Genomic DNA, 23,839 nt, shown 5'->3' on the forward strand with positions numbered 1-23,839 from the left:
ATGTTAATATGTTCAAGACAAAATTCGAGTGTAGTGACCGCTCGCGTTCCGTTGGTTCTTCACTTACAGGCTTTCGAAATGCCTAAAATCGCCAAATGAACGCGCTGAATTTGCTACGGGATAATTATGGGCAAAAATAGACATTTATGTTTTGTAAACGGCACATACTATAACGTTTAAAGCAAATGAAATGCCCCACATTAAAGATTTTGTTAAATACCTTTGTTATTGCCTGCACGATTTAAGTCCGATCCACAATTGCTTTTGTTTCACAGCAATGTACAATACGTCACTTCCACCGCATTATATGTTTGAGCAAGTACTGTTAACACAATTCAGCCTCATTTGTCCGCTCTACGTTTCTACTTGATGATGATTACCGAAATTCCGTTTTTCTTCTGAAAAAAACATCTAAAGGCATAAATAGGTCTGCTCCCAACAGTTATTACCATTCTGTTGTAGATGCAACCTAATTCAAATCGGTTTAGCGCTTCTTAAGGTGAACATTTCTACGTTCCCGGAGCCCTTAAGCAGAGCGGACAAGAGTTGAAATGTCCTCGATATGTTCATGTTGATAAAACTAACATGAAACGTGTGCACACGAGTGCATCAACATGTTCGAATACCTCTTATGTGTTTTTACCCGAATATACGTTCTGCCGGGCATCCCAGTTGCTGCTACTCTAGGGGCCTGAGCCCATGATCACTGGCACCTCCCAGGAGGCCTGTGAAATTAGCGTCAAGGCCTTCGCTTGCAACAGCCCAAAAGGAGCACTGTGTAAATTGGAAGGATGTAAGAATTCCCTTATGCAGCTTCGCTGTCCTTGATGCATGAAGTTCAACAAGGCTGATGCTTGGGTTAGTTGGTACGGTTTACTCATAATGGCAATGCCTATAGCGCAATTCAAAAAGACAGGGACGTGACAGAGACACAGGACAGCGCTGCGAGCGATTATGGCTTTCACATTATGAGTTGATTTATGAGTTGCTCGTAATACGTACGTGTGCGAAGGTTGTTTTGTAATTAGACATATGACACGCAAGAACCTTCAGATAGAATGATACAGACAACTTGATGTCGGACGTAAAATTTTGAGTGGTTGCGTATTTCGGAGGTACATGTGAGGCACGAGAGTCACTTAAAAAGAGGCTAATTCAAGAACCATTGTAGAAGCTAAACTACTTGCAACTCGCAATCGCGAGTAACAATTTAAAGTAATAGTCGAAGACACTTACAACTACGCAGTAAAGCCGGAGGTAACGTAAGGAGTCGAGCGACGTGGTTCTGAACGTCCATTCGTGTAGATTGTGGTCAACATGGGTCGAACAAGGGATATCTAATGTCCCTAAATAAAATCAAGGTAGCGCCATTTCCTGTCTCCTCCTCCTGCGCCGACGTTGACTCCCCCTACGTGGAGCCTAACTAGGAGACGCTGTCCGAATGACACGCTGTCGCTGCGTGTCGCTCCCGCTTTTGAGGCCGTGTTTTGATCGGAATTTTTTTACAGTATATCGTGAATAGCTGCCGAAACATCAAGAGAGGCCGTCTGAATGTTGCTGCGCTTGGTTTGCTCTATTTATTCGTGCTGCCTCTCTCGTTTCAGCGCCAACGAGGCGGCGAGAAGACAGCGTTTCAGCTGCGTCTCAGCAACGCCGCACTCGGCCACTTTCGTAGGTCGCTTTTCAAGAAACGAGAGCACGCGCCTCTCTGCTTCGCTAATGAGAACACAAAGCGCGAACCTCTATCAGGAGTACTCTTTTGGGGTATCGTAGAACGCTTTCAACTTGTGGTCGTCGCACCGTCACCGCTTCGTTACGTACGGCGATACACTCAAAAGGTGTTGTTCGCATACACTGAGGCCAAACAACAACAACACGATGGAATGTATGACTGAGTCGACAAAAAGCACGTGCGTTTGAAGACGGCCTGATTGAAGTCGGGCACAAACGATGCAAATAAACGCAGTGCGAACATGTGGTACTTAAGAGAGCGAAAAACTAACGAATCCGCATACAAGTGGCAGCACATGAGATTAGTGTTGAGCGAAGAATAGCTTGCTTAGCTCACACAGCCGAGGCCATTGCGTTGGGTTGAAATCAGCCCGGCTGATTCTTTGAAGGCAGACCTTCCCCTGTGCCGCATCTCGCTTCGCAGATGGAATCCGGAAGAGTCACTAGCTGTCAGTTTCCACGTGCAGTGCATCCGACGGCAGAGCAAGACGGCATCGCCAACACGGAACTACGCTACTAAACACAAAGGAGGCGCGAAATGCGGCGTCGGCATAAAGCACCTCATTGCGTCAGCGTACGCCACTCGCAATGTTTGGCACCGCTGTGCCGATGGAAGCAAAATCAAGCAATAGCGCGTGACGACGTGTCAGGACGGCCGACCGTCGACGGAAAGCGCAGGGGAGGAGGACGGCGGCAATCTTCAAACGATGGAGCTACCTTTATTTTATTTAGGGGCATTAGGTATACCGCTGGAGCCAACGTTTTGGCAAGAGGGGCTGTTTAGGGCCAGGGTGGCGCCAGACAAGTTGCTTTGTTGAAACTGTTGAGGTTGCTATCATCATTATTATCATAGCCGCCTTGCAGAAATGATCATAACGGTTCGGTAGCGAGCAGGCCCGGCCTGCTCGAACACGGCACAGCAACAACTTCCTCCATGCTTACGGAAATAATTGAACTCAGAGATGCGCACATGCAGTGGCTTCTGGGAATGAACTATGTCCTTTTACTATCCAATAAAGCATATATATGTAGATAATACAGAGGGTACGACACGCCACCCCGCGACACTGATGATAACGATGATAACAACCTCTACAGAAACGTTGGCTCAAGCGGCACTTGTTGTCTAATGTTGGTCACTCCAAGTCTGTCTTCCTGTGATCCTGTCTTGTAGGGCATACGTGCAGATTGTATTTTTTAGTTCGCGATGGGGGAACACGTGATCACACAAGCTATGGAAAAACAGTAAACAGTCAACAAGTGGCAAAACAACATGAACAGGGGCAGCAGCAGCAGCAACAACAACAACGGCAGACATAAAGATGTAGTTACTACTCTGCGTCAAGTTCGTGCAAATGTACCATATAGCGAAAGCAGCGTTGTGCACTCACAGTAGCGTCTTTGTCTGTAGATATTGCTCACTCCAGCAGCCGACGTGCCGGCATTGCCGTCGTCTTGTGCGCCTTCGGGCTGTACTGCAGCGGCGTTGGAGGGCATCTGTTGTTGCTTGCGCAGAGCAACTTGTCTGCGGACACGGAAAGGATGTGGCAAAGTAGAAAGGAACCACATAAGGCATGACAACGCGGATTTAACGTAACGTTCAAGGCGTACTTTTTTAAAATGATATAGAGTTGTAGCTAGTCCATAAACATATTATTACCATTTATGGAATGTCAGAATGCCGATGACGTAGACATGAGCAGCACCAATAGTGGCACCATCTGGCATAGGTCGGCAAAATAAACAGAACTCACTTACCAATTATATTCATTGCTTCGGGCTCACTCGGCCTCACATTCACTAAAGTTATACTTATTCGGGCTCACTCGGATTCAAACTCGCCAAAATTGTACAGGAACGTGCATATCCCGCTTAGAATGTTCGAAAAAAAATTTTACACTTAACCCTGCACTGTTCTTGCTCAAATTTGGCACAGAGATAAAATTTTGGAGTACGTCGTTCAGCGTGACACTTGTCACAGTTCATTGCTTAGTTGTTTTTTAATAAAGAAATGCAAATTTGCCTTCGTTTATGAAGACGCAAGCTGCCGCCGGCGACGGCTCTAGCAACAACTTGTGTCGCCGCCGACCCGTAGCTAGGTGCCGAAAGTCGCAATTTATGGAGGGTTGCCGCATGTTGCCCGCTCCTCTGAAACACGCAGCTTAATAGCTGCTTTTTGAAGCTGCCGGTAGGCGGCGACCCAAGTTTATGCTAGCGCGGTGAATTTTTATTTGTTTGTTTATTCATATTAAATTGTGTGGGGTATTGAGTAAGGAGGGCAACATGACGTGAAGAAAAGAATACGCTTGGTGAAGAACGTTAATAAGAGAAAAGCAGAATGCATATAAATCGGGGTTATAGTAAAATATAGATATATGTATATACAGGATTAAAGCCATAAACAAATTTCGGAGGTAACAGAGTTGCATAGAGCTTTTTTATAAAAATCTCACAGTCTCGCCCGAAAAGGAAAGCATCGATTGCGATAGCAAATTGGTAGACAGCTATACGAAGTAAGGGTCACCGTTTTATCGGCCATATAAACTTGCGAACATTGGCTTACTAACTAAATTAACAAGCGTGGTGTCACGTGCGCACAGGCAAACATGAACACATCTCATTCGATTACCGCGAGAACTCGCTGTCAAAACACTGGGGTGAGCTAGGAAACGCGGCAGCAGTAGCAAGTGAATTGACTTTCGCGCTGACTCTCGCTTCAACGTGAACTGACATGTTAAAACAGAGCGCGCACGAAGCTATCAGCTCTTGGCGCATGCACTCCGTCCCCATCGCAGATCGCTTTCAAGAGTCGCGCGGCCGCGGCATACGCAGCAGCAGCTGGAGTCGAACGCCCGTGCCTTGCGCGCGACGAAAGACGGCGCGCTTCCTCCCCGCTTTTCTCCCTTGCACGCGCTAGATTGAGTCTCCATCGTCGGTTCACCCTACCACGATTTCAATCGCGCTGCAGCAAACGGCACGCAGCAACGACGTTGTCGCCCTTGGGCCCTATACGGAACGTCACGGCGACGACAGAAATGCACCTGCAGTGTCCATATAATTGCTATCGCAATCAAATTGTGACGAAAAAATTACAATTGGTGAGAAACAATAGTAATAGAAGGCCACAATGCATAAAGATTGGGGTTAAAATAAAATATATAGATTGATTATATGCAAGATTTAAGCCATAACTAACATTCGAAGAACAGAATGCAGTGAAAATAAGGCAAGAGGAGAAGGAAACGCTGTACAAATGAAATTAACGCAGGACCATATGAGAAGCTTTTTGTCGGCTTCTTGCCGGCTTTCTGGCGGAAAGGCAGGTTTCGGCACTAAAGAGGGACAGGCTTGCACAAGTGAATTGACATAGGGAAGGCGGTTTCGCCTCCGCCAACAAGTCCATACTTTGCACGGCTGCGCGCGCCCCACGCCCTATTTTGAAAGGCATCTGCAGACTGTTTATACCTTTGTGCTCGCTGTGTTCTTGCCGCTCTTGCGTTGAAGCGATAGACTGCACGAAGGTCCCCTCGCTCGCTGCTGCTGCTGCGCTTGTTCGCACCAGCGTTTTGACAGCGAGCGTCCGCGCTAATCGAGTGTGATGTGTTCATGTTTGCTTGTGCGCGCTGACACTGTGCTTGTTAATTCAGTCAGTGAACTAATGTTTCCATGTTTATACTGCCGATAAAATTACTATTTTTACTTCGTATAGCTCTCTACTAATTTAGTACCGCACTCTACGCTTCGCCTTTCAGGTGAAACTACGTCTTCTTCAAATGCGTTAGCATTTCTATGCTTACCCAACGAGAACACCGTCCCTCTGTCTGTCCGTCCCGTAAATCGGCCGCTCTCGAGATAGCGTCCGCAGCAGCGAGCGTGTTCACCTTCATGCTACTTCTCGCTTCAACGCAAACAAAGCGGCAAGAACGCAGCGCTGACAGAGCTCTCAGCACACGCCTCGCTCTGCCACTTTCGCCGATTGCTTTCAAGATACAGGCCCGTGCGTCTCTCTTCAACGCTACGTAAGCGGCGAGAGCACAGCCCGTGACGGTACCAGCAGTCGGGCATCTATGTCGGCATTGAAGATCGCTTGCGAGGTGCGGCCCGCGCAGCGGTGTCCTAACGAAGCCGCGGCCTGATTATGTTTGGTCACGGTTCATAATGGTTCCACCCGGATGGATGAGGAGCTAAAAAGCGACAATGGCTTATAATGGTCGGAACGCCATTAGCGCACCTGGCGTCGTCACCTTCAGTACTTCGCTTGTATAATCAATGATGATCGGGATTAGTAAAGGCAAGGCGCAGAAGATCAGGACTGAAGAACAACACAAACGACAGGACCGGCGCCACTCGAGACTGGCAAGCTGAGACGGCGATCGGGTTGACGCACAAAATGGCTGGATCGGTGCGAAAGCTTTGTTGAAAGAAAGGGCCCAGTGTAGAAGAAATATGCTCAAGTAAAACTCTTGCTTGGGCTAGTTGGTTCATGTTTGAATCAGTAAAGGCAAGGCGCAGAAGATCAGTACTCAAGAAGAACACAAACGACAGGACCGGCGCCACTCGAGACTGGCAAGCTGAGATGACGATCAGGTTGACGCACAAAACGGCAAAGTTTTCGCACCGATTCTGCCATTTTGTGCGTCGACCTGATCGCCGTCTCGGCTTGCCAGTCTCGAGTGACGCCGGTCCTGTCGTTTGTGTTCTTCTTGAGTACTGATCTTCTGCGCCTTGCCTTTACTGATTCAAACATGAACCAACTAGCCCAAGCAAGAGTTTTACACGATCGGGATGCCGTCGTGGCCGTTCCATCGTCGTCATTCTAGCTTTGTCTTCTGTTTCTCGTCATGCACTTGTCGTCACGCCTTCTAAGGCCACCTAGCGAGCGATGTCGTCTCATAGCTTGGGCCACTGGGTATGTGCTCGTGTTGGTGATACCGTCGTCGTGGTTCCAACATTCCGGCTTCGTCCATCGCTTCTCATTAATCATGCCGTCACCGTCACGCCGTTGTCGTTATACACTCATCAAGCCTTCGTTTTCGGACCGACTGCAGTAAGATATGCGACCGGGCTGGTTGGTGTTGATCTATGATGCTTGACAGTGCGAACTTGGACAAGGGACGGCGAAAGAGAATTGTTTCTTACTTTCTAGTTTTCTTGTTGGCTTGTAGCAACACTACCCATTTTGAAAGCTTCTCGCAGGTTAGTGATAACATAGTGTAACGTAGTAGTGACGGTGGAGAAAGCAGCAAAACTGTGAATGACAGAACTAGCGTTTTATTGGGCGAACCTGTGCCCTCAAGACAGGCTGCACTCAAAGAACAGCGATAGCGCCGAACACAGTCGGCGATCGTGGAAAATCTGATTAGCAGGTCAAGCGCGTCGGCTCTTATACACGAGTCATCGAAGTTTCCAGACTAATCGTTGGTGCCCGCGTGTCTTTCAGAAAGTACTACACAATTCGCGTCACGTATACAATCAGATTACACAAGCTTCGGTGGCACCAGACAAAGCATAGAACCATCGATAACATTACAGTAGGTTCCAATCATGCAGGTGCGTCTTGCGCTGAGCTATATACAACTAAGTTGTTAGTGAGTGAAATGCAGTCCCCAAGAAAAGGATAAATAAGCTTGTGTCAATATGAGCAGGATAGTTAGCCTTTTCTAGCATTTCTATCTGTTACGAAAAACTATTGTATGCCGTGTGGACATGATTTAGCGATAGCAAACCTAAGAGCTGAGAAAGCTATGCGCTGTTTTACCAGTCTGGAATGGCAAGAAGAAAAATTACCGCCCCAGCACTCCGTACAGATGGTTCACCAGCGAATCTGAAACGTGCGACGCCACTGTTTATCAGAAGGGTTGAAATCTGTCTGTGCCAGTTGGTACAGACTTGAAGGAAAAAAACATTCAAAAACACAAAGGACAAGAGGAGAGGTTCACAGCACAACGACTGGACTATCAACTGAGCTTTATTAGAATCGACGTAGTCCCAGCAAGGCCAGCAGAGCGTGTTTATCATGCTGTTTATCACTGCTTATCACTGGGTTAATCCCGACGGTTCGTTGAACGACGGCTTGGTAGGCTGCCAGATCCTCGGTACGCAGTTGCTGCTTGCGCTCGGCTGCACGAGCATGTTCTTGTGCCTGGGCTGCAGCATTGGCACGGTGTAGACGAGCTCGCTCGCGGTTCTGCTCGCGGCGTCGCTGATCGAAAGCTGCCTGCTCCTAAGGAGTATGTATGACGCATGGCCTATCCATTTCTGAGCCGGAGAGAAACTGCTGCGCGCGCGCTCGGCTGTGACTGCGAGCTACGACTTCACTAATGGCGCCGCCCATTGCGCGCCTCTCTTTCTCTTTGGCCCATGCGCATGGGGTTCCACCGGAGGAGTGTTCGGCGTACAGGCGACAGCCGGACGAAAGAATCGGCTAGCCATATACAGCTTCGCTGTAAAAATCACTGTTTAAGTTGCTCCGCTTTCGAAAGGCCGTTCCAGTTCCCATAAATATTGACTCAGTGCTGCCACCAAAAGAATTGTTACAATCATTAGGTAATATTCCTAAAGGTTTAGAGCAGCACTTTATAACTCAGCTGCAGGTTAACTTTATGGGGGCTCTGTCAAGGGATGATTTCACAGGTAACAATGGAAGAGCTTGAGCATGTTATTCGCCTGCTCCCTGGCGCAGCTCCGGGTCCAGATACCATTACATGAGGCATGTTCAATATATTCTTTGACCTCTCCCCGCAAGCCCTCTCCAATATAGTTAATTGCTCCCTCATGAACGCGTGGATACCTCCTGACTGGAAACTCGCAAAATACCTCCCCCCCCCCTCCCGGCTTAAGAAGCAAGGAGCGGGAATAAATATAGATAGCATAAGGTCATTACGCAAAAAAGAGGTGAGGCGTGCAGACAGGACACAAGAGTAGAGAAGTGGACAACACGAATGGCGTTCGTGTTGTCCACTTCTCTACTCTTGTGTCCTGTCTGCACGCCTCACCTCTTTTTTGCATAATGAATCCTTACCAACTAGCTCAGCTTTCTGTCGTTCTAAGCATAAGGTCGTTCACACTAACTTCGAATGTTATGAACTTATTAGGAAGGGTATTGCACATTCGTACCATAAAATTTTTAATGGATAATACATTATTCAGCCTATGACAGATTGGATTTCGCGCATGCGCATGAGGTTGCGCTGAAGGGCCTCAGGCCTCGTCAAGCTGCTCAATGAGCAGCTTTTTGTCTGGGGTCCATTTTTCCTTTTCTTGAGGAAAATAAAACTGATTCTGATTCTGAATTTTCGGCGTACAGGCGACCGACGTATGGACGGACGGGTCGAATCGGCTAGCCATATATAGCCATATATAGCCGTCGCTGTAAAATCTTTCTTCTTTTTTTTTTTTGCCGTCCGTGAATAGCACCAACAGATATGCTCGATATTTTAGAGGAACTTTTGCGCTGGGCGAGTCGGTGCATGGCTATGTTTTGGGAAGATGTTGCTCCTAAACAAGAACGAACACAAGAAAAAACGAGGTAGACGAAAAGAGCGCTCTTGTCGTCCACCTCGTTTTCTTCCTGCGTTCATTCTTTCTTCGTCGCAACTCTTCCCAAAACATACATATGCTCGAGTTGGGACGTCAGGCAGAGATCTAAAAGATTGTAATTCGTTATTCTGAATAAGCTCAAGCGTAAAATCAAGACCGCCACCACATTCCCTAAAGACCTTTAAAATATCCGTAGCTTTCTTGGTGTAGTTATCACATCAACAAAACACGAGGTAATCATCTACGTATCGAAGGGTACGTACTCGCAATTCCTTTAGATTATTCTCTAACCTTCTATTGACACGTCTTAGGTACAAAAAGAATGCTACTACAAACCAAAAAAAGAGAAAACGAAATGCAGTGCCCTTCCACTCTGTGAATAAGAATGACCACCGAAGCTGTGTATGTGGGCCCTTTAATGACGAACTGCACCTACGCCACGGGTCGGCCCGGTATTGCACTATCTTCGGGATAGGCCCACGTATGGGGAGTGCTTAAAACCTGCTTCACCTCCGCCGCGGCTTGGCCCGGTATTTCACTATATTCGTGATCGACCCACGTATGGGGAGTGCTTAAAACCTGCTTCACCTCCGCCCCGACTCGGCCCGGTATTTCGCTATATTCGGGGTCGGCCCACGTATGGCGAGTGCTTAAAGTCTGTTTTAACTCCCTCGCGGGTCGGCCCGGCAATGGAATATATTCGGAATCGGCCTATGTATGGGAAGTGCTAAAACTGCTTCATCTCCGCCGCGGCTCGGCCCGGTAATGCAATATATTCGGCATCGGCCAACGTACGGGGAGTGCTTAAAGCCTGCTTCACCTCCGCCGCGTCTCGGCCCGGTATTTTACTATATTCGTGATCGGCCCACGTATGGGGAGTGCTTAAAACCTGCTTCACCTCCGCCGCGGCTCGGCCCGGTATTTCACTATATTCGGGCTCGGCCCACGTATGGGGAGTGCTTAAAGTCTGTTTTAACTCCCTCGCGGGTCGGCCCGGTAATGGAATATATTCGGAATCGGCCTATGTATGGGGAGTGCTAAAACTGCTTCATCTCCGCCGCGGCTCGGCCCGGTAATGCAATATATTCGGCATCGGCCAACGTACGGGGAGTGCTTAAAGCCTGCTTCACCTCCGCCGCGTCTCGGCCCGGTATTTCACTATATTCGTGATCGACCCACGTATGGGGAGCGCTTAAAACCTGCTTCACCTCCGCCCCGACTCGGCCCGGTATTTCGCTATATTCGGGCTCGGCCCACGTATGGGGAGTGCTTAAAGTCTGTTTTAACTCCCTCGCGGGTCGGCCCGGTAATGGAATATATTCGGAATCGGCCCACGTATGGGGAGTGCTTAAAGCCTGTTTCACCTCCGCCGTGGGTTGGCACGGTATTGAATATCTACGGTATCGGCCCACGTATGGGGGAGTGCTTAAACTGCTTCATCTCCGCCGCAGCTGCGCCCGATAATGCAATATATTCGGGATCGGCCCACGTATGGGGAGTGCTTAAAGCCTGTTTTACCTCCGTCGCGGGTCGGCCCGGTAGTGCAATATATTCGGGATCGGCCCACGTATAGGGAGTTCTTCACCTCCGCCGCTGGTCTCCCCGGCATTGCACTACCTTCGCGATCGGCCAACGTGTGGGGACTGCTTAACGCCTGTTTCATCTGCGCCGCGGCTGGACCCGGCGCTGCACTACCTTCGGGATCGGCCCACGTATAGGGAGCGGTTAACGCCTGCTTCACCAGCGCCGCGACTCGGCCTGATATTTCACTATATTCGGTATCGGCCCATCTATGGGGAGTGCTTAAACCCTACATCACCTCCGCCCCTGCTCGGCCCAACGTTTCACTATATTCGGGATCGGCCCATGTATCGGGAGTGCTTAAAGCCTGCTTCACCTCCGTCGCGGGTGGGCCCGGCATTTCACTATATTCGGGATGGGCCCACGTATGGGGAGTGCTTAAAGCCGGCTTCACCTGCGCCCCGCCATTCCCCGCCGATTGGCTCAGCTATAAAGCGACAAAGCTCGATTGGGTAACCCACCTCCCGCGATATTCCCCGCCGATTGCCTAAGCTATACAGCCACAGACAATGAAAGGAAACCCGCCTCCCGCGGCATTCCCTGCCGATTGTCTAAGCTATACAGCCACAGACAATGAAAGGAAACCAACTTCCCGAGGCATTCCCTGCCGATTGTCTCAGCTATAAAGTGACGAAGCAAGATTGAGAAACCCACCTGCCGCGAAATTACCCGTCGATTGTCTAAGCTATACAGCCGATCCACCAGTGGCCCTCGCATACGTATCGAGGCAGGTATCCGTGAAGCTTTTGTTTAAAAGCAATTTTTCTCATCTGTATTCCTTGATACGGAGAAAGCCTATGATACTACGTGGCCGTTTGGGATATTGGGAGACCTCTCACACTTAGGTATACGTGGTAATATGTTTAAAGTTTATCGAAAGTTATCTGTCTAATCACGCATTCCGTGTTCGAGTCGGAAAGTTTTGTCATGGAAATTTGTACAGGAAACTGGAGTACCATCGTGCGGGGTGCTCAGCAGCACGCTTTTTATAGTAAAAATGAATTGTCTTCGTCTACACATACCATATAACATCTCCTATTCAACATATGTTGATGATGTGGAGATAGGATTTCAAACAAGTTCTCTCGTAATCTGTGAGCGACAGGTCCAGCTTGGTCTTAAGAAGGTCTCCAAATGGGCTTATGAGAACGGGTCCAGACTGAACACAGAAAAAAACACATGCGTCGTTTTCTCTAGAAAAAGAGGCCTGCATCCTGATCCTGAAAATGTGTTGCATGGTGAGCGTCTGCCTGTAAACAGGGAACATAAATTTTTAGGCATAATTTTATACGCGGAATGAACTCTTGTTCTGCACATAAAGTATCTTAAAAACAAATGTATGAAAACAATGAATATCTTAAAGGTGCTGTCACGCACAACCTGGGGTAGTGATAGAAAATATGAACTTGTATAAAGCCTCATACTCACGACCAGACTATGGAGCCATAGTTTACCAGTCGGCTACTCCAACTACTCTGAAGATGCTAGACCCTGTCCACCACTCAGGCATTCGCCTGTCCACAGGCACCTTTAGAACAAGCCCAATGGAAAGCCTTTACGTTGAATCGGATGAGTGGTCACTTCATCTGCACAGAACATATTCGTCTTTCATGTATTTTCTGAGAGTGAACTCAAACAGTGAGTAGCCCGCGTATTCCACCATAAACGATTTGTCCAGTTCTCAACGTTTTTCGCAACCGGCCCGCAGTGGCACAGCCTTCCTCACTGCGTGTTAGAGACATAGCTGAATTAACAAGGGTTACACTGCTTGAATACCACCTTATGGACCTTGCTATACGGTCCCCACCGAGGCAGTAGCCCCCCTATACACCGTCACTCATCTTTTGTAGCTGTTACAACGAACTACAGCACAGATACTCTCTTAAATTTTTTGTATATGCATCGAAGTGTTATTCTGGCGTGTCTTACGCTGCAGTCGGTCCAACCTTTTCGGATGCCGGTGTTCTGCACCCTAACACAAGTATTTTCACAGCAGAGACCTATGCGATATTGGCCACTGTTAGATACGGGACCTTTTCCTGAGCCTGCTTCGAGTTCACGAGACCACATCGAATCGCGCCACAGCTAATTAAGGAGCGCAGAAGCACATCTACCCCGTCCCCGAGGCGCGGCACGTGCAAACGAGTTGGCGTCCCCCACTTCGTGCGCCGCAGGTGGAGCTATTCACTGCTTGACTCTTCCCGAAAGTGTAGCGAGAGCCTGGCACAGTTCCAGGTAACGTGGGTCCCGAGGCAAGACGGCTGTAATGCACCGTGAAGCCCTGGCAGCGATCCCCCCATCCGCCTTTGTGACGGCACTTGCAAGTCAGAATGGCAATACCGCAGAGAAATAAGCGCTCGGACAATTGGGGCCCAAGGAGCGACCCTGTGCGCCGGGTGTGACACAATCGCACGGGCGCCTACCACTGGCCGAAAATGACGACACCTGAGCGGGCTCACCGATTGGCCGAAAATGGCGTCACCTGAGCGGGCTCGCCGATTGGCCGAACGTGACGTGTATTCGAGACACCGAAGGGATTAAAAGCCAGAGACCGGGAGCAACAAGAGAGCATTCCTTCATTCATCCCTTTCGAGCTTCTTGCCACGGGCCGCAGCGTCTGAGTTGCTGCCGACCCGTAAGGACTTTATGACTGTTAATTTTTTTGTACTCTCTCTGTAAATAATGTAAATAAACGTCCAGTTTTCATCTCAAAGTCCTCCTCAACCTCGGCCAACTCCCGCACCCAACGGCAAGGTCCAATATCTGGGGGACAGCAATTGGTATTGTCCTCCAGATCCAACACCACCGTTAAACGCATTAAATAATTTAATATCCCAAAGGAAGTTATGTACACGGTCTATTTGGGCGCCGTAAACGCATTGAAAATTGTCAAAAAATATAAGAACCCTGTCATTCTGTCCCTTTACTCAGTATTATGCACCACCTATGTGTCCAAGCAGCATATCGTGGTATGATGGGTGCCAGGGCACCGAGAGATTGAAGGAAACGTGTTGGCTGACCAGCTAGCCACATCCGTCCACGCGAACGCTGCCAACTCTTCCTCGACTGTCGCTGTAATAGACCTCAAGCCCTCACCAAGGAAAAAGCTTAGGGCTTACTGCAGCGGTTGTGGGATAAAGAAACAGAAAATAAACTACATTTTATCAAGCCGTATCTTGGCAACTGGCCGCCGGTATCAAAGAACCGCCGTACAGAAGTAACACTTTGCAGGGTTAGGATAGGACACACACACACAGTACACACGCATGCCTCTTTTCCAGTGGTGATCCACCAACGTGTGATGTGGTGAGCCACTTACGGTGCTTGACATCCTGCTGCAATGCACTGAATTAGACACTGATAGGAAAAAGCATTTTCCATTATCACACCGGCAGAGAATTCCACTCCATCCTCTAATGATCATAGGTATAGAACCTGTGTTTAAATATCAATCCTTGTACGAATTTTTAAAAGATGTACACAGATTTCATGTTATACCGTCTGGAAATCTGTAGCACGGCCTCTTAACAGAGGCTTCTGATGCGGTAGCTGCATTAAAAGAATGCACCTGCCTCCCAGCCTTTGGGCTCAAAGGCCTTAAGGAGTCGTACGTGCTATTTTCATATTCTTGTATTTTAGCTCCATGATCACTTGTCATTCGTACTATACCCATAGACCACTCCACGTATCACTGTCATAATTTTACACTAAGTATCATTTTACGCTTCTACGATAGCGATTGATTTTAGGCCACTTTACAGCCATGTTACGTCCCATCATGGCAACTCGCCAATCAGCGCTTAACACAACATTATCAGTCATAGCGCTCTTTGGCCACACCTGGCCCTTGCGCCACAGAAAACACATATCATCATCATCAACCTATACAGCCAGAGACCACGAATAGAAACGCGCCCCCCTCGGCATTCCCTGCCGATTGTCTCAGCTATAAAGCGACGAAACACGATTGGGCAACGCACCTCCCGCGAAATTCCCCGCCGATCGTCTAAGCGTCGATCGTCTAATAACCCGCCCTTCCGCTTTGCCTGTCCAGGTCAGTGAGCATGCGTTGCAATTGGTTCCCAAAGTTGCTAAGCAAGGCAATGTAATCAGCGAATCGCAAGTTACTAAGGTATTCTCCATCAACTCTTATCCCCAATTCTTCCCAATCCAGGTCTCTGAATATCTCCTGTAAACACGCTGTGAATAGCATTGGAGAGATCGTATCTCCCTGCCTGACGCCCTTATTTATTGGGATTTTGTTGCCTTCTTTATGGAGGACTACAGTGGATGTGGAGCCGCTATAGATATTTTTCAGTATGTTTACATACGGCTCGTCTACACACTGATTCCTTAATGCGTGCATGACTGCTGTGGTTTCGACTGAATCAAACGCTTGCTCGTAATCAATGAAAGCTATATATAAGGGTTGGTTATCCGCACATTGCTGTATCACCTGATTGATAGTGTAAATATGGTCTACTGTTGAGTAGCCTTTACGAAATCCTGCCTGGTCCTTTGGTTGACAGAAGTCTAAGGTGTTCCTGATTCTATTTGCGATTACCTTAATAGATACTTTGTAGGCAACCGACAGTAAGCTTATCGGTCTATAATTTTTCAAGTCTCTGGCGTCCCATTTCTTATGGATTAGGTTTATCTTGGCGTTCTTCCAAGATTCCGGTATGCGACAAAGCACGATTGGGATATCCACCTTCCGCGAAATTCCCCGCCGATTTTCGAAGCTATACATCCACAGAGGACGAAAAACCCACCTCTCGCGGCATTCCCTGCCGATTGTCTCAGCTATATTCGAGAAAGCATGATTGGGAAACACCCCTCCCGCGAAATTCCCCGTCGATTGTCTCAGCTACGCCGCCACAGACCACAAGTCGGAAACCCACCTTCCGCGGAATTCCTCGTCGGTTGTCAAAGGTATACAGTCACACACCACAAAAGAAAACCTACCTCCCGCGGCATTCCCTGCCGACTGTCTCAGCTATAAAGCGACAGACCACGAGTGGAAAACCCACCAACCACGGCATTCCATGCCGATTGAATCAGCTATACCGCGACAGACCACTAGAATGAAACCCACCTCCTACGGAATTCTCCGGCCATTGTATCGAGATATCAGTAAGGCCGTCCGGGCCCCACTGTTAGCAGAACCACTCGAGACTACGATAAAGTCGCTGCCTTGTATATACGATGTAAATAAAGTTCATCTCGTTTTTCATAGTCATCGTCACCTCCCGATTTATGCAGTGAAGGCCCACCTTAACCATTCCTGGTCGTATCCTAACGTTTAGGCAAACGTACGTGTTTAGAAACTTTATTGCAATGGCGAGCTATGCGTTATAAAATGGCTTCTGTACAGGCGTCGGTGTAATCATGAATGTGTATATAGCGGCTTTTCTTTATTTTTTCTTCTACTAGAAGTGGAAGCAAAATGAAAAAGAAAATATTTTTTTACGCCATCTTTGTGAACAAACTGCAAAGAGATGTCAGCCCCTGCCATATCTGTTGCTGCTTGCCCCACATGTTCGGCATTCCGGTTTTGCGTAGGCTGTAATATGTGTAGAGACACATAAAATCTGTTATATTGCTATTGTCATAAATAATTTTACAGCGGCACTGTTAGCCTCTCGTTGGTGAACATTCTTCGTGCCCGTCCGTGAGAAAATATGATCATAGCAATGGCTGATACCCCCTAAGCAAGCGAAAACGCAATAGCTCATCCACCTCGTCATGCAAAGGCTACAGACACTCAGCAAAGTGAAGCGAACAGTGCACACAATAATTGGAATCACGCGTACACCGTACAGAACAGCGCATGTTGCAATAAAGAACATGCTTAAAACAAGCATCTGTGATCACCATCAATGGCTCATACAACCGTAAGCAAGCAAAACGCAGTCACTCCAGCATACTTCAAAGAGGATGAAGGCGAAATCTTTCACGCTCAAGAGACATTCATTAAATTGCTTGACATTCGAATTCGTTGTTACTTCTTATTAGTTTTGTGCCACCAAAGCTCGTGGGTTCTAGTGCCTTAATTGACGTTACCTTAATTAGCTATGCCTTAATTAACTTCACCCTATTTAACACCAAAGGTCGTGGGTTCTGCTTCCTCCAAAGGTCGTGGGTTCGAGTGACTTAATTAACCATACATTAATTTACTTTACCTTAACGAACTTCGCCTTAACACCAAAGGTCGTGGGTTCGACTTCCACATAAGCTCGAGGGTTCATTCCACAGAAATCAAGATGTATGTAGAAATGTAGATGAGATGTAGATGTAGATGTGATGAGATGTAGATGTAGATGAGAAATGAGATGTAGAAATGTAGATGTAGAAATCAAGATGTGAAAATCAAGATGTATTCTTTTCATGCTTGTAACCCCCCTGCTGCAACGCTTTCGGGCTAAGCGGGGATATGTCTGAATAAAGAACAAAGAAAGGTCGTGTGCTCGAATGCCTTCAGTCTATATTCATTAACTTTGCCTTTTCGTGGAAGAAGACGACGACGAACGCGCAAGCAGCGGCACGAGCGCGTGTCTGCGCGAGGCGAGCTCGCAGGACTTTCTGTGCCTCAAGCCGCGTTTGATAAACTCAAAGAATGGCGCGAACGAATAGGCCGAGATAGAAAACAGGGACAAGCACGGGCTAGCAACAATGGTTTATTTTGAAAAGCACGCCAAATATATGCCCTGGCATAAACACGTGTGGCAGCTTCGAGATTAGTGGTTAAATAATCAATTGCTAGTTCGTGCAGACTCACTGATGACCTCGCCACGCACATCTCACCGGACTTATGCATAAAGAATGCTTTAGAAATATCCCTCGCTATCCTATCTTTGTGTCTTAACAGCACTTTGGTTTCTTTTAGCAACGGTTTGCACTTACATTCTTTGCCCTTTCAAAGAAGCTCTGTGGTCAATTAATCGGTTGTTCAAACACTATCCTTTTTGGCCGATGTTCTATTTCACGCAAGAGAGGGGAATATGATACACTATAGTCGGATACAGGTCAAGCGTACAGTGAAGCCCCACTCACGCCCTCATAACCGCCAGCCACGGTTCCTCCGCGAGGCTGCCAATAGTTCTTACTTGAAACTTTCCCTGTTACCCAAATAAGGCGGTAACCGCAAAAATAAAATTATAAGTGCGTAGTTTTGTACGTTTTCACTCGTCTGTTATAGCGGAAGGGTGAAGGCCTAGTTGTTCATTGAACTGAAATGAAACGCTTGTTTCGCTAAAACTATTTATTGTCAAGTTTTATTATCACTTCATTTGGCAGTGAGGTTTCACGAATAAAACTGGGTCAGCAGTGAAATGAACTGTACCACGGTCTTTTAAGAGTGAAATGCTCAGACTCCATACGCTTTGTCCATGTCTGTTCCACACCTAATCGCTTCCGCCTATGAAAGACTCTTCAAGAACAGCAGACGCACCGGAGGTATCAAGTACAATGTCATTTTGAAATGATCGCATGACGACGGTTTTGTTTGCGTCTGTGATTGGCTGGCGGAGTAATAACCCCGCGCAGTGCATGTGCCTTGGTTTCCAAGTGCTGTTTTCTTTAAGTTGTATCCTATTATACACCATTTCCACAGTCAACCAACCTGTCATGGTGTTTGACATCACAATCACTCCACTTCTGTGTATTCCCTTCAACCTTTCTTCGTACCGCTGCGTAGATACATTTCGCTTCCAATTTTAACTTAGTAATCTTTCACTGAGCGAGGCTAAAGTACTTACTGGATAGCCTGATTTCCTGAGCCTGTTGAGTTCATTAGAAAAAGCTTCACTCATTCTATGTGGACAAGACGTGCGCAATGCGGCTTCTAAACAGGATGTGGCAATACGGTTCTTCACTAGCTTCGAGTGACCGGGACGGAAATCCAGAATGGGCTTCACAGACCTCGGTGAATACACCTAACAGACATGCTAACCCACAATTAGAATATATAGATCCAGAAACTGTATACTCTGCTCCCTAGGTACTTCAACGGTGAAGTTCAGTCCACGACCGTTCTCCTTAAATATCTTGAGCACATTCACTCTGGTACTGACGCAGCCGCTCGCTTCAACAAAACCAAGATATTCGTCAATATAAAGCATCGTTTTTAATTCGACACCTTCCGGAACACGAGAAGGCGATACAGGTTGTGAATAAGAACCTAAGGAGAGCAACGGTCAGACAGGCTCACCCGAAGAAGAAAGCTGTTCAGCTTAATAGGGAGCAAAAGCTGCATAAACTACGTACGGCTGTCAAAAATGAGAAGGGTCATTTGCTCAGACCCTTCTTTACTGTTGTAGTGGACAGTACTCATAGAGGCCCTCGGTGGAAGAAAAAGGGACTGAACTAGCGCCATCAGGTTGTGAGGACTGGACAACGTGGACACAACGTTTAAGAGAATAAATGTGGTTTTATTGGTAAAGAGCACGGCAAAATTACTGTGATGGTGCACGCGCACCGAACGCGGATACGAAACTCAGCTCCCGCTTGCGCAACATGCGACACAAGGTTGCCAGAATACGGGAAGGCTCACAAGGCATATAGATTCGACGATGGTAGCCGTGACATCAACGCAGTCACCGGATAAATAAATGGCAATTCTTTTTGTGGGCCTTCTCTTCCTACATGTTGGTGACCCGGACGTTATACCACATCACAACTGTACCTGTATACATCTACCAAGTTTCTTCTCGATGCCATGCAACCGGCCGCCGAAAAACGATGTCTCGAAGAAAACGGAACGTCTTCCGTCGCCACACTCAAACTTCCCGATTTCTGGCCCTCGGATTGTGAACTCTGGTTCGTCCATATCGAGGAGCAGTTTCGCTGTCACCAGTGGCGTAGCCAGAAATTTTGTTCAGGGGGGGGGGGGGGGGAGAGAAAGGGCTGACGTTGCAGCTCGGCCTCCTCCTTATAGAATTTGTCGAGGGATCAGACACATTAATATTGCGACACGCGTTTGATATTTGCTTGTTTGAACGAGACGCGTGGGCGCCATTACTAGAGAAAAGAGGAGGAAAAACAAATTGGGTTCACGCTGTGAATCTAACCGGTCAGCGCAGCAACCACTGTTGTAAATATCACCTGTAACTAGTTGCTCGTCTTACTCGTCCTTCGCGTAATATTGCGGTGGAGGTGGAACGTTTCCCGTCCTCGCCACGGAGCTCCGAAGCGGCCGCACCGTCGTATTCTCAGCCATGGCTTCCGATGGAACCACCCCGTCGCCACCTACACCTGCGGCGCCTACCACAACGTACGTTACGGTTCCTAGTCTCCGCGATCCTGGGACATTCTCCGCCCAAAATGACGTTGACGTCGACGACCGGCTCAGCATGTATGAGCGTGTTAGCCAAAGCCACCACTGGGACCCTACCATCATGCTTGCCAATGTGATCTTTTATCTGGACGGGACACCGCGTGTCTGGTTTCGCACCCATGAGGACGAGCTCTCCAGCTGCGACATTTTCAAAGAGCGCCTTCGCGACCTATTTGGCCACTCATCAGGTTGCTAACAGGCTGCGCGAAAAGAGCTTGCCACTCGTGTCCAGTCGTCGACCGAATCGTATGTCTCCGACATAAAAGAAGTGCTCGCGCTTTGCCGGAAAGTCGATGAGCGCATGACCGAGGTTGACAAGTGGGCCATATCCTAAAAGGCATCGCGGACGTTGCCTTCAATTTGCTCGTCTATAACGACGTTTCTACCGCCGACGCCATTGTCAAAGAATGCCGCCGCTTCGAGGTAGCCAAAAGCCGCCGCGTCGTCCCACACTTTTCCCGGCTCCCAAACAACCCTGCCACGTCCTCTTGCTCCGCTCTTACCGCCACACGACAATTTCAAGAAAACGTCACCCGTATCGTTCGCCATGAGATTGAAGCGGCGAGTCTAGCCCCCCTTCGTCCACGACCCCCTGAAAATACCTTTGACCAAGCGGCCCCCACTATTTCCGTTAACCAAGCAGTTGTGCGGCAAGAAATTGCAAACCTTGGCATCCCTACCTCCTGCTCTGTCTCCCGACCTGATTTGGCACCCATTACCATGTCCACAACTTGTAATGACCAGTATTTCGCTCCCAGACCACGCAATCCTGCCGAATGGCAAACCACAGACGACAAACCGATCTGCTTCCGCTGCCACGGCGTAGGTCATGTATTTCGCTACTGCCGCATCACCTGGATACCGCCGTACTGGAGCTCATTCCCTGCTCCTCGCCCATACGCCGAGGCTCGCCATTATTCACCTCGCCGTATGTACCCTACTTCTGAGGCCCCTGACAGCCGCTCCTCCGTGTGATCGCCTACGCTCCCCGTCACCCCAGCCTCGCCGCTTTCCCTCGCCAAACCGACAGACGGAAAACTAGGCCATGCAGCTATTGGAGGTAGTGCTGCATCACGTTTGTTCTGTCCAAATCCTCCGTTGGCGCTCCTCACCAACACGGATCTAATTGAAGTAGACGTAGATGGTTTTCCGTTGACGGCATCAATTGATACTCGAGCCCAAGTGTCTATAATGAGCACTAACCTATGTCGTCGCCTCGAAAAAGTTCTTACGCCTGCCATCACTCGAGCCGTACGCGTCGCCCGATGGTGCCACTGTTTCCGTCAGGGGTATGTGCACTGCTCGCATAGCAATTGCTGGCCGCCAAATTCCAGTCCTGTTCACCGCGCTTACCAGTTGCCCTCATGACCTAATCTTCGGACTCGACTTTCTGACGACGCATTCTGCCCTCATCGACTGTGCCACCGGTACGCTGTGCCTAGAGCTTCCTCTTCTTTTAGACGTTCGCCCTGAACAGCCGAACACCCTCTGCACTACAGCATTTGTTCGCTTACCTCCAAAAGCCCTAACCTTCGTCGAATTGGCCTCAACGGCAACCGTGCCTGATGGCAACTATGTCGTTGCACCTATTCGTGATGTCCTCCTGGCGCGCGACATCTCTGCGCCACACTCTGTCGTAACCATTGCCAGTAATAGGATGTCTCTCCCCGCTATCAATTTTGGCTTGACGAAGCAAGTGTTACATAAAGGCATAGCGGTGGCCACGCTCCGGATGGTGACAGACGACCACGTCGCTACTTTTGCAGCCGACGCGTCTCCGGATCCTCCTGATTACCCGCAGGATGCCTTGAACCTCGACGGCCCATTACGCCCCACGGTCGCTCCGGGCCTCGCACCTGACCAAGCAGGCGCCCTATATCGCCTTTCGCTTTCCTACCGCGACATATTTGACACTGACAATCGGCCACTCGGTCAGACGTCCCTAGTTAAGCATCGGATAAACACTAGTGATGCTGTTCCCATTCACCGCCGACCGTATCGCGTGTCCACGGCAGAGCGGCAAGTTAGTTAGCAGGAACTCAACAAGGTGCTCGCTAGAGACATTGTTGAGCCCTCGTCGAGTTCTTGGGCGTCGCCAGTCGTGCTCGTCAAAAAGGAAAATGGCACGTGGCTTTTCTGCATTGATTACCGCCACCTAAACCGAATTACTAAAAAGGACACTTATCCTTTACTACGAATCGACGACGCTCTTGATTTCCTTCACGGTACCAAATACTTTTCGTCTATCGACCTTCAATCTGGTTATTGGCAGATTTCCGTCGATGAGCAAGATCAAGAAAAGACCGCTTTCGTCATTCCAGATGGCCTCTACCAATTCAAGGTTATGCCGCTCCGTTTATGCAATGCCCCCGCCACGTTCGAACGGATGATCGACTCTATGCTTCAAGGTTTCAAATGATCAACTTGTCTTTGTTACCTCCCCCACCCGCCCCCCGACGACGTCCTTGTACTCTCTCCTACATTTGAGACGCACCTTGAGCGCGTCGCAGCTATCCTTGATGTCTACCGCGAGGCTGGGCTCCAATCAAACTCATCGAAGTGCCACTTCGGGCTTACAGTGCTCGGCCATCTCGTCGATGCTTCCGGGGTACAACCCGACCCGGAGAAGATTCGAGCGCTAACGGCTTTTCTAGTACATCAGTCTCTCAAAGACGTCCGCAGTTTTCTGGGGCTCTCTTCTTATTTCCGACGGTTCGTGAAAGATTTCGCAGCAGTCGCTCGACCACTCACTGAACTTCTGAAGAAAGACGTGCCTTTTACGTCGGATTCCCCTCAGGCTTGCCGCATTTTCACGCCTTATCACGATTCTCACCAATCCAACGGTCTTGGCCCGCTTTGACCCGTCCACACCTACAGAGGTGCGAACCGATGCCAGTGGTTATGGGATTGGCGCCGTCTTATCGCAACGCCCACGTTGTAGCCTATACAAGCTGGCTCGATCCTGACAACTACAGAGCGCAACTGTTCCATTACCGAGCGCGAAATGTCTTGCTCTTGTCTGGGCTGTTTCAAAGTTCCGCCCATATTTATATGGCAAGCCCTTCTCAGTCATCACAGACCATCATGCGCTTTGATGGCTTTCGTCGCTCAACGACCCTACTGGTCGGCTCGGTCATTGGGCCCTCCGACTGCAATATCCAAAATAATAATAATAATAATAATAATAATAATAATAATAATAATAATAATAATAATAATAATAATAATAATAATAATAATAATAATAATAATCGTCATCACAATCATCAGCAGCAGCAGCGGCAGCCTGGTTACGCCCACTGCAGGGCAAAGGCCTCTCCAACTACCCCGGTCATATACTAGTTGTGGCCATGTCGTCCCTGCAAACTTCATCTCATCCGCCCACCTCACTTTCTGCTGCCCCCTGCTACGCTTCCCTTCGATTGGAATCCACTCCGTAACCCTTAATGACCACGGTTATCTTCCCTCCTCATTACATGTCCTGCCCACGCCCATTTCTTTTTCTTGGTTTCAACTAAGAAGTCATTAACTCGCGCTTGTTCCCTCACCCAATATGCTCTTTTCTTATCCCTTAACGTTACACCTATCATTCTTCTTTCCATAGCTCGTTGCGTCGTCCTCAATTTAAGTAGAACACTTTTCGTAAGCCTCCAG

General features: G+C 48.5%; 1 protein-coding gene across 3 annotated transcripts in view; it reads right to left on the reverse strand.

Moving 5' to 3' along the window:
- The window catches only part of LOC142588541 (uncharacterized), a 206,306-nt gene that overhangs the window by 48,921 nt on the left and 133,546 nt on the right, over positions 1-23,839 (reverse strand). For all 3 annotated transcript variants that reach the window (XM_075700383.1, XM_075700381.1, XM_075700382.1), the window contains one exon: positions 3,123-3,256. In XM_075700383.1, coding sequence (XP_075556498.1) covers positions 3,123-3,256 — 134 coding nt within the window. The remainder of the gene's footprint in view (positions 1-3,122; positions 3,257-23,839) is intronic.

The sequence above is a fragment of the Dermacentor variabilis genome, chromosome 7, assembly GCF_050947875.1.
Source record: "Dermacentor variabilis isolate Ectoservices chromosome 7, ASM5094787v1, whole genome shotgun sequence".
Classification (NCBI taxonomy): Eukaryota; Metazoa; Arthropoda; class Arachnida; order Ixodida; family Ixodidae; genus Dermacentor; species Dermacentor variabilis.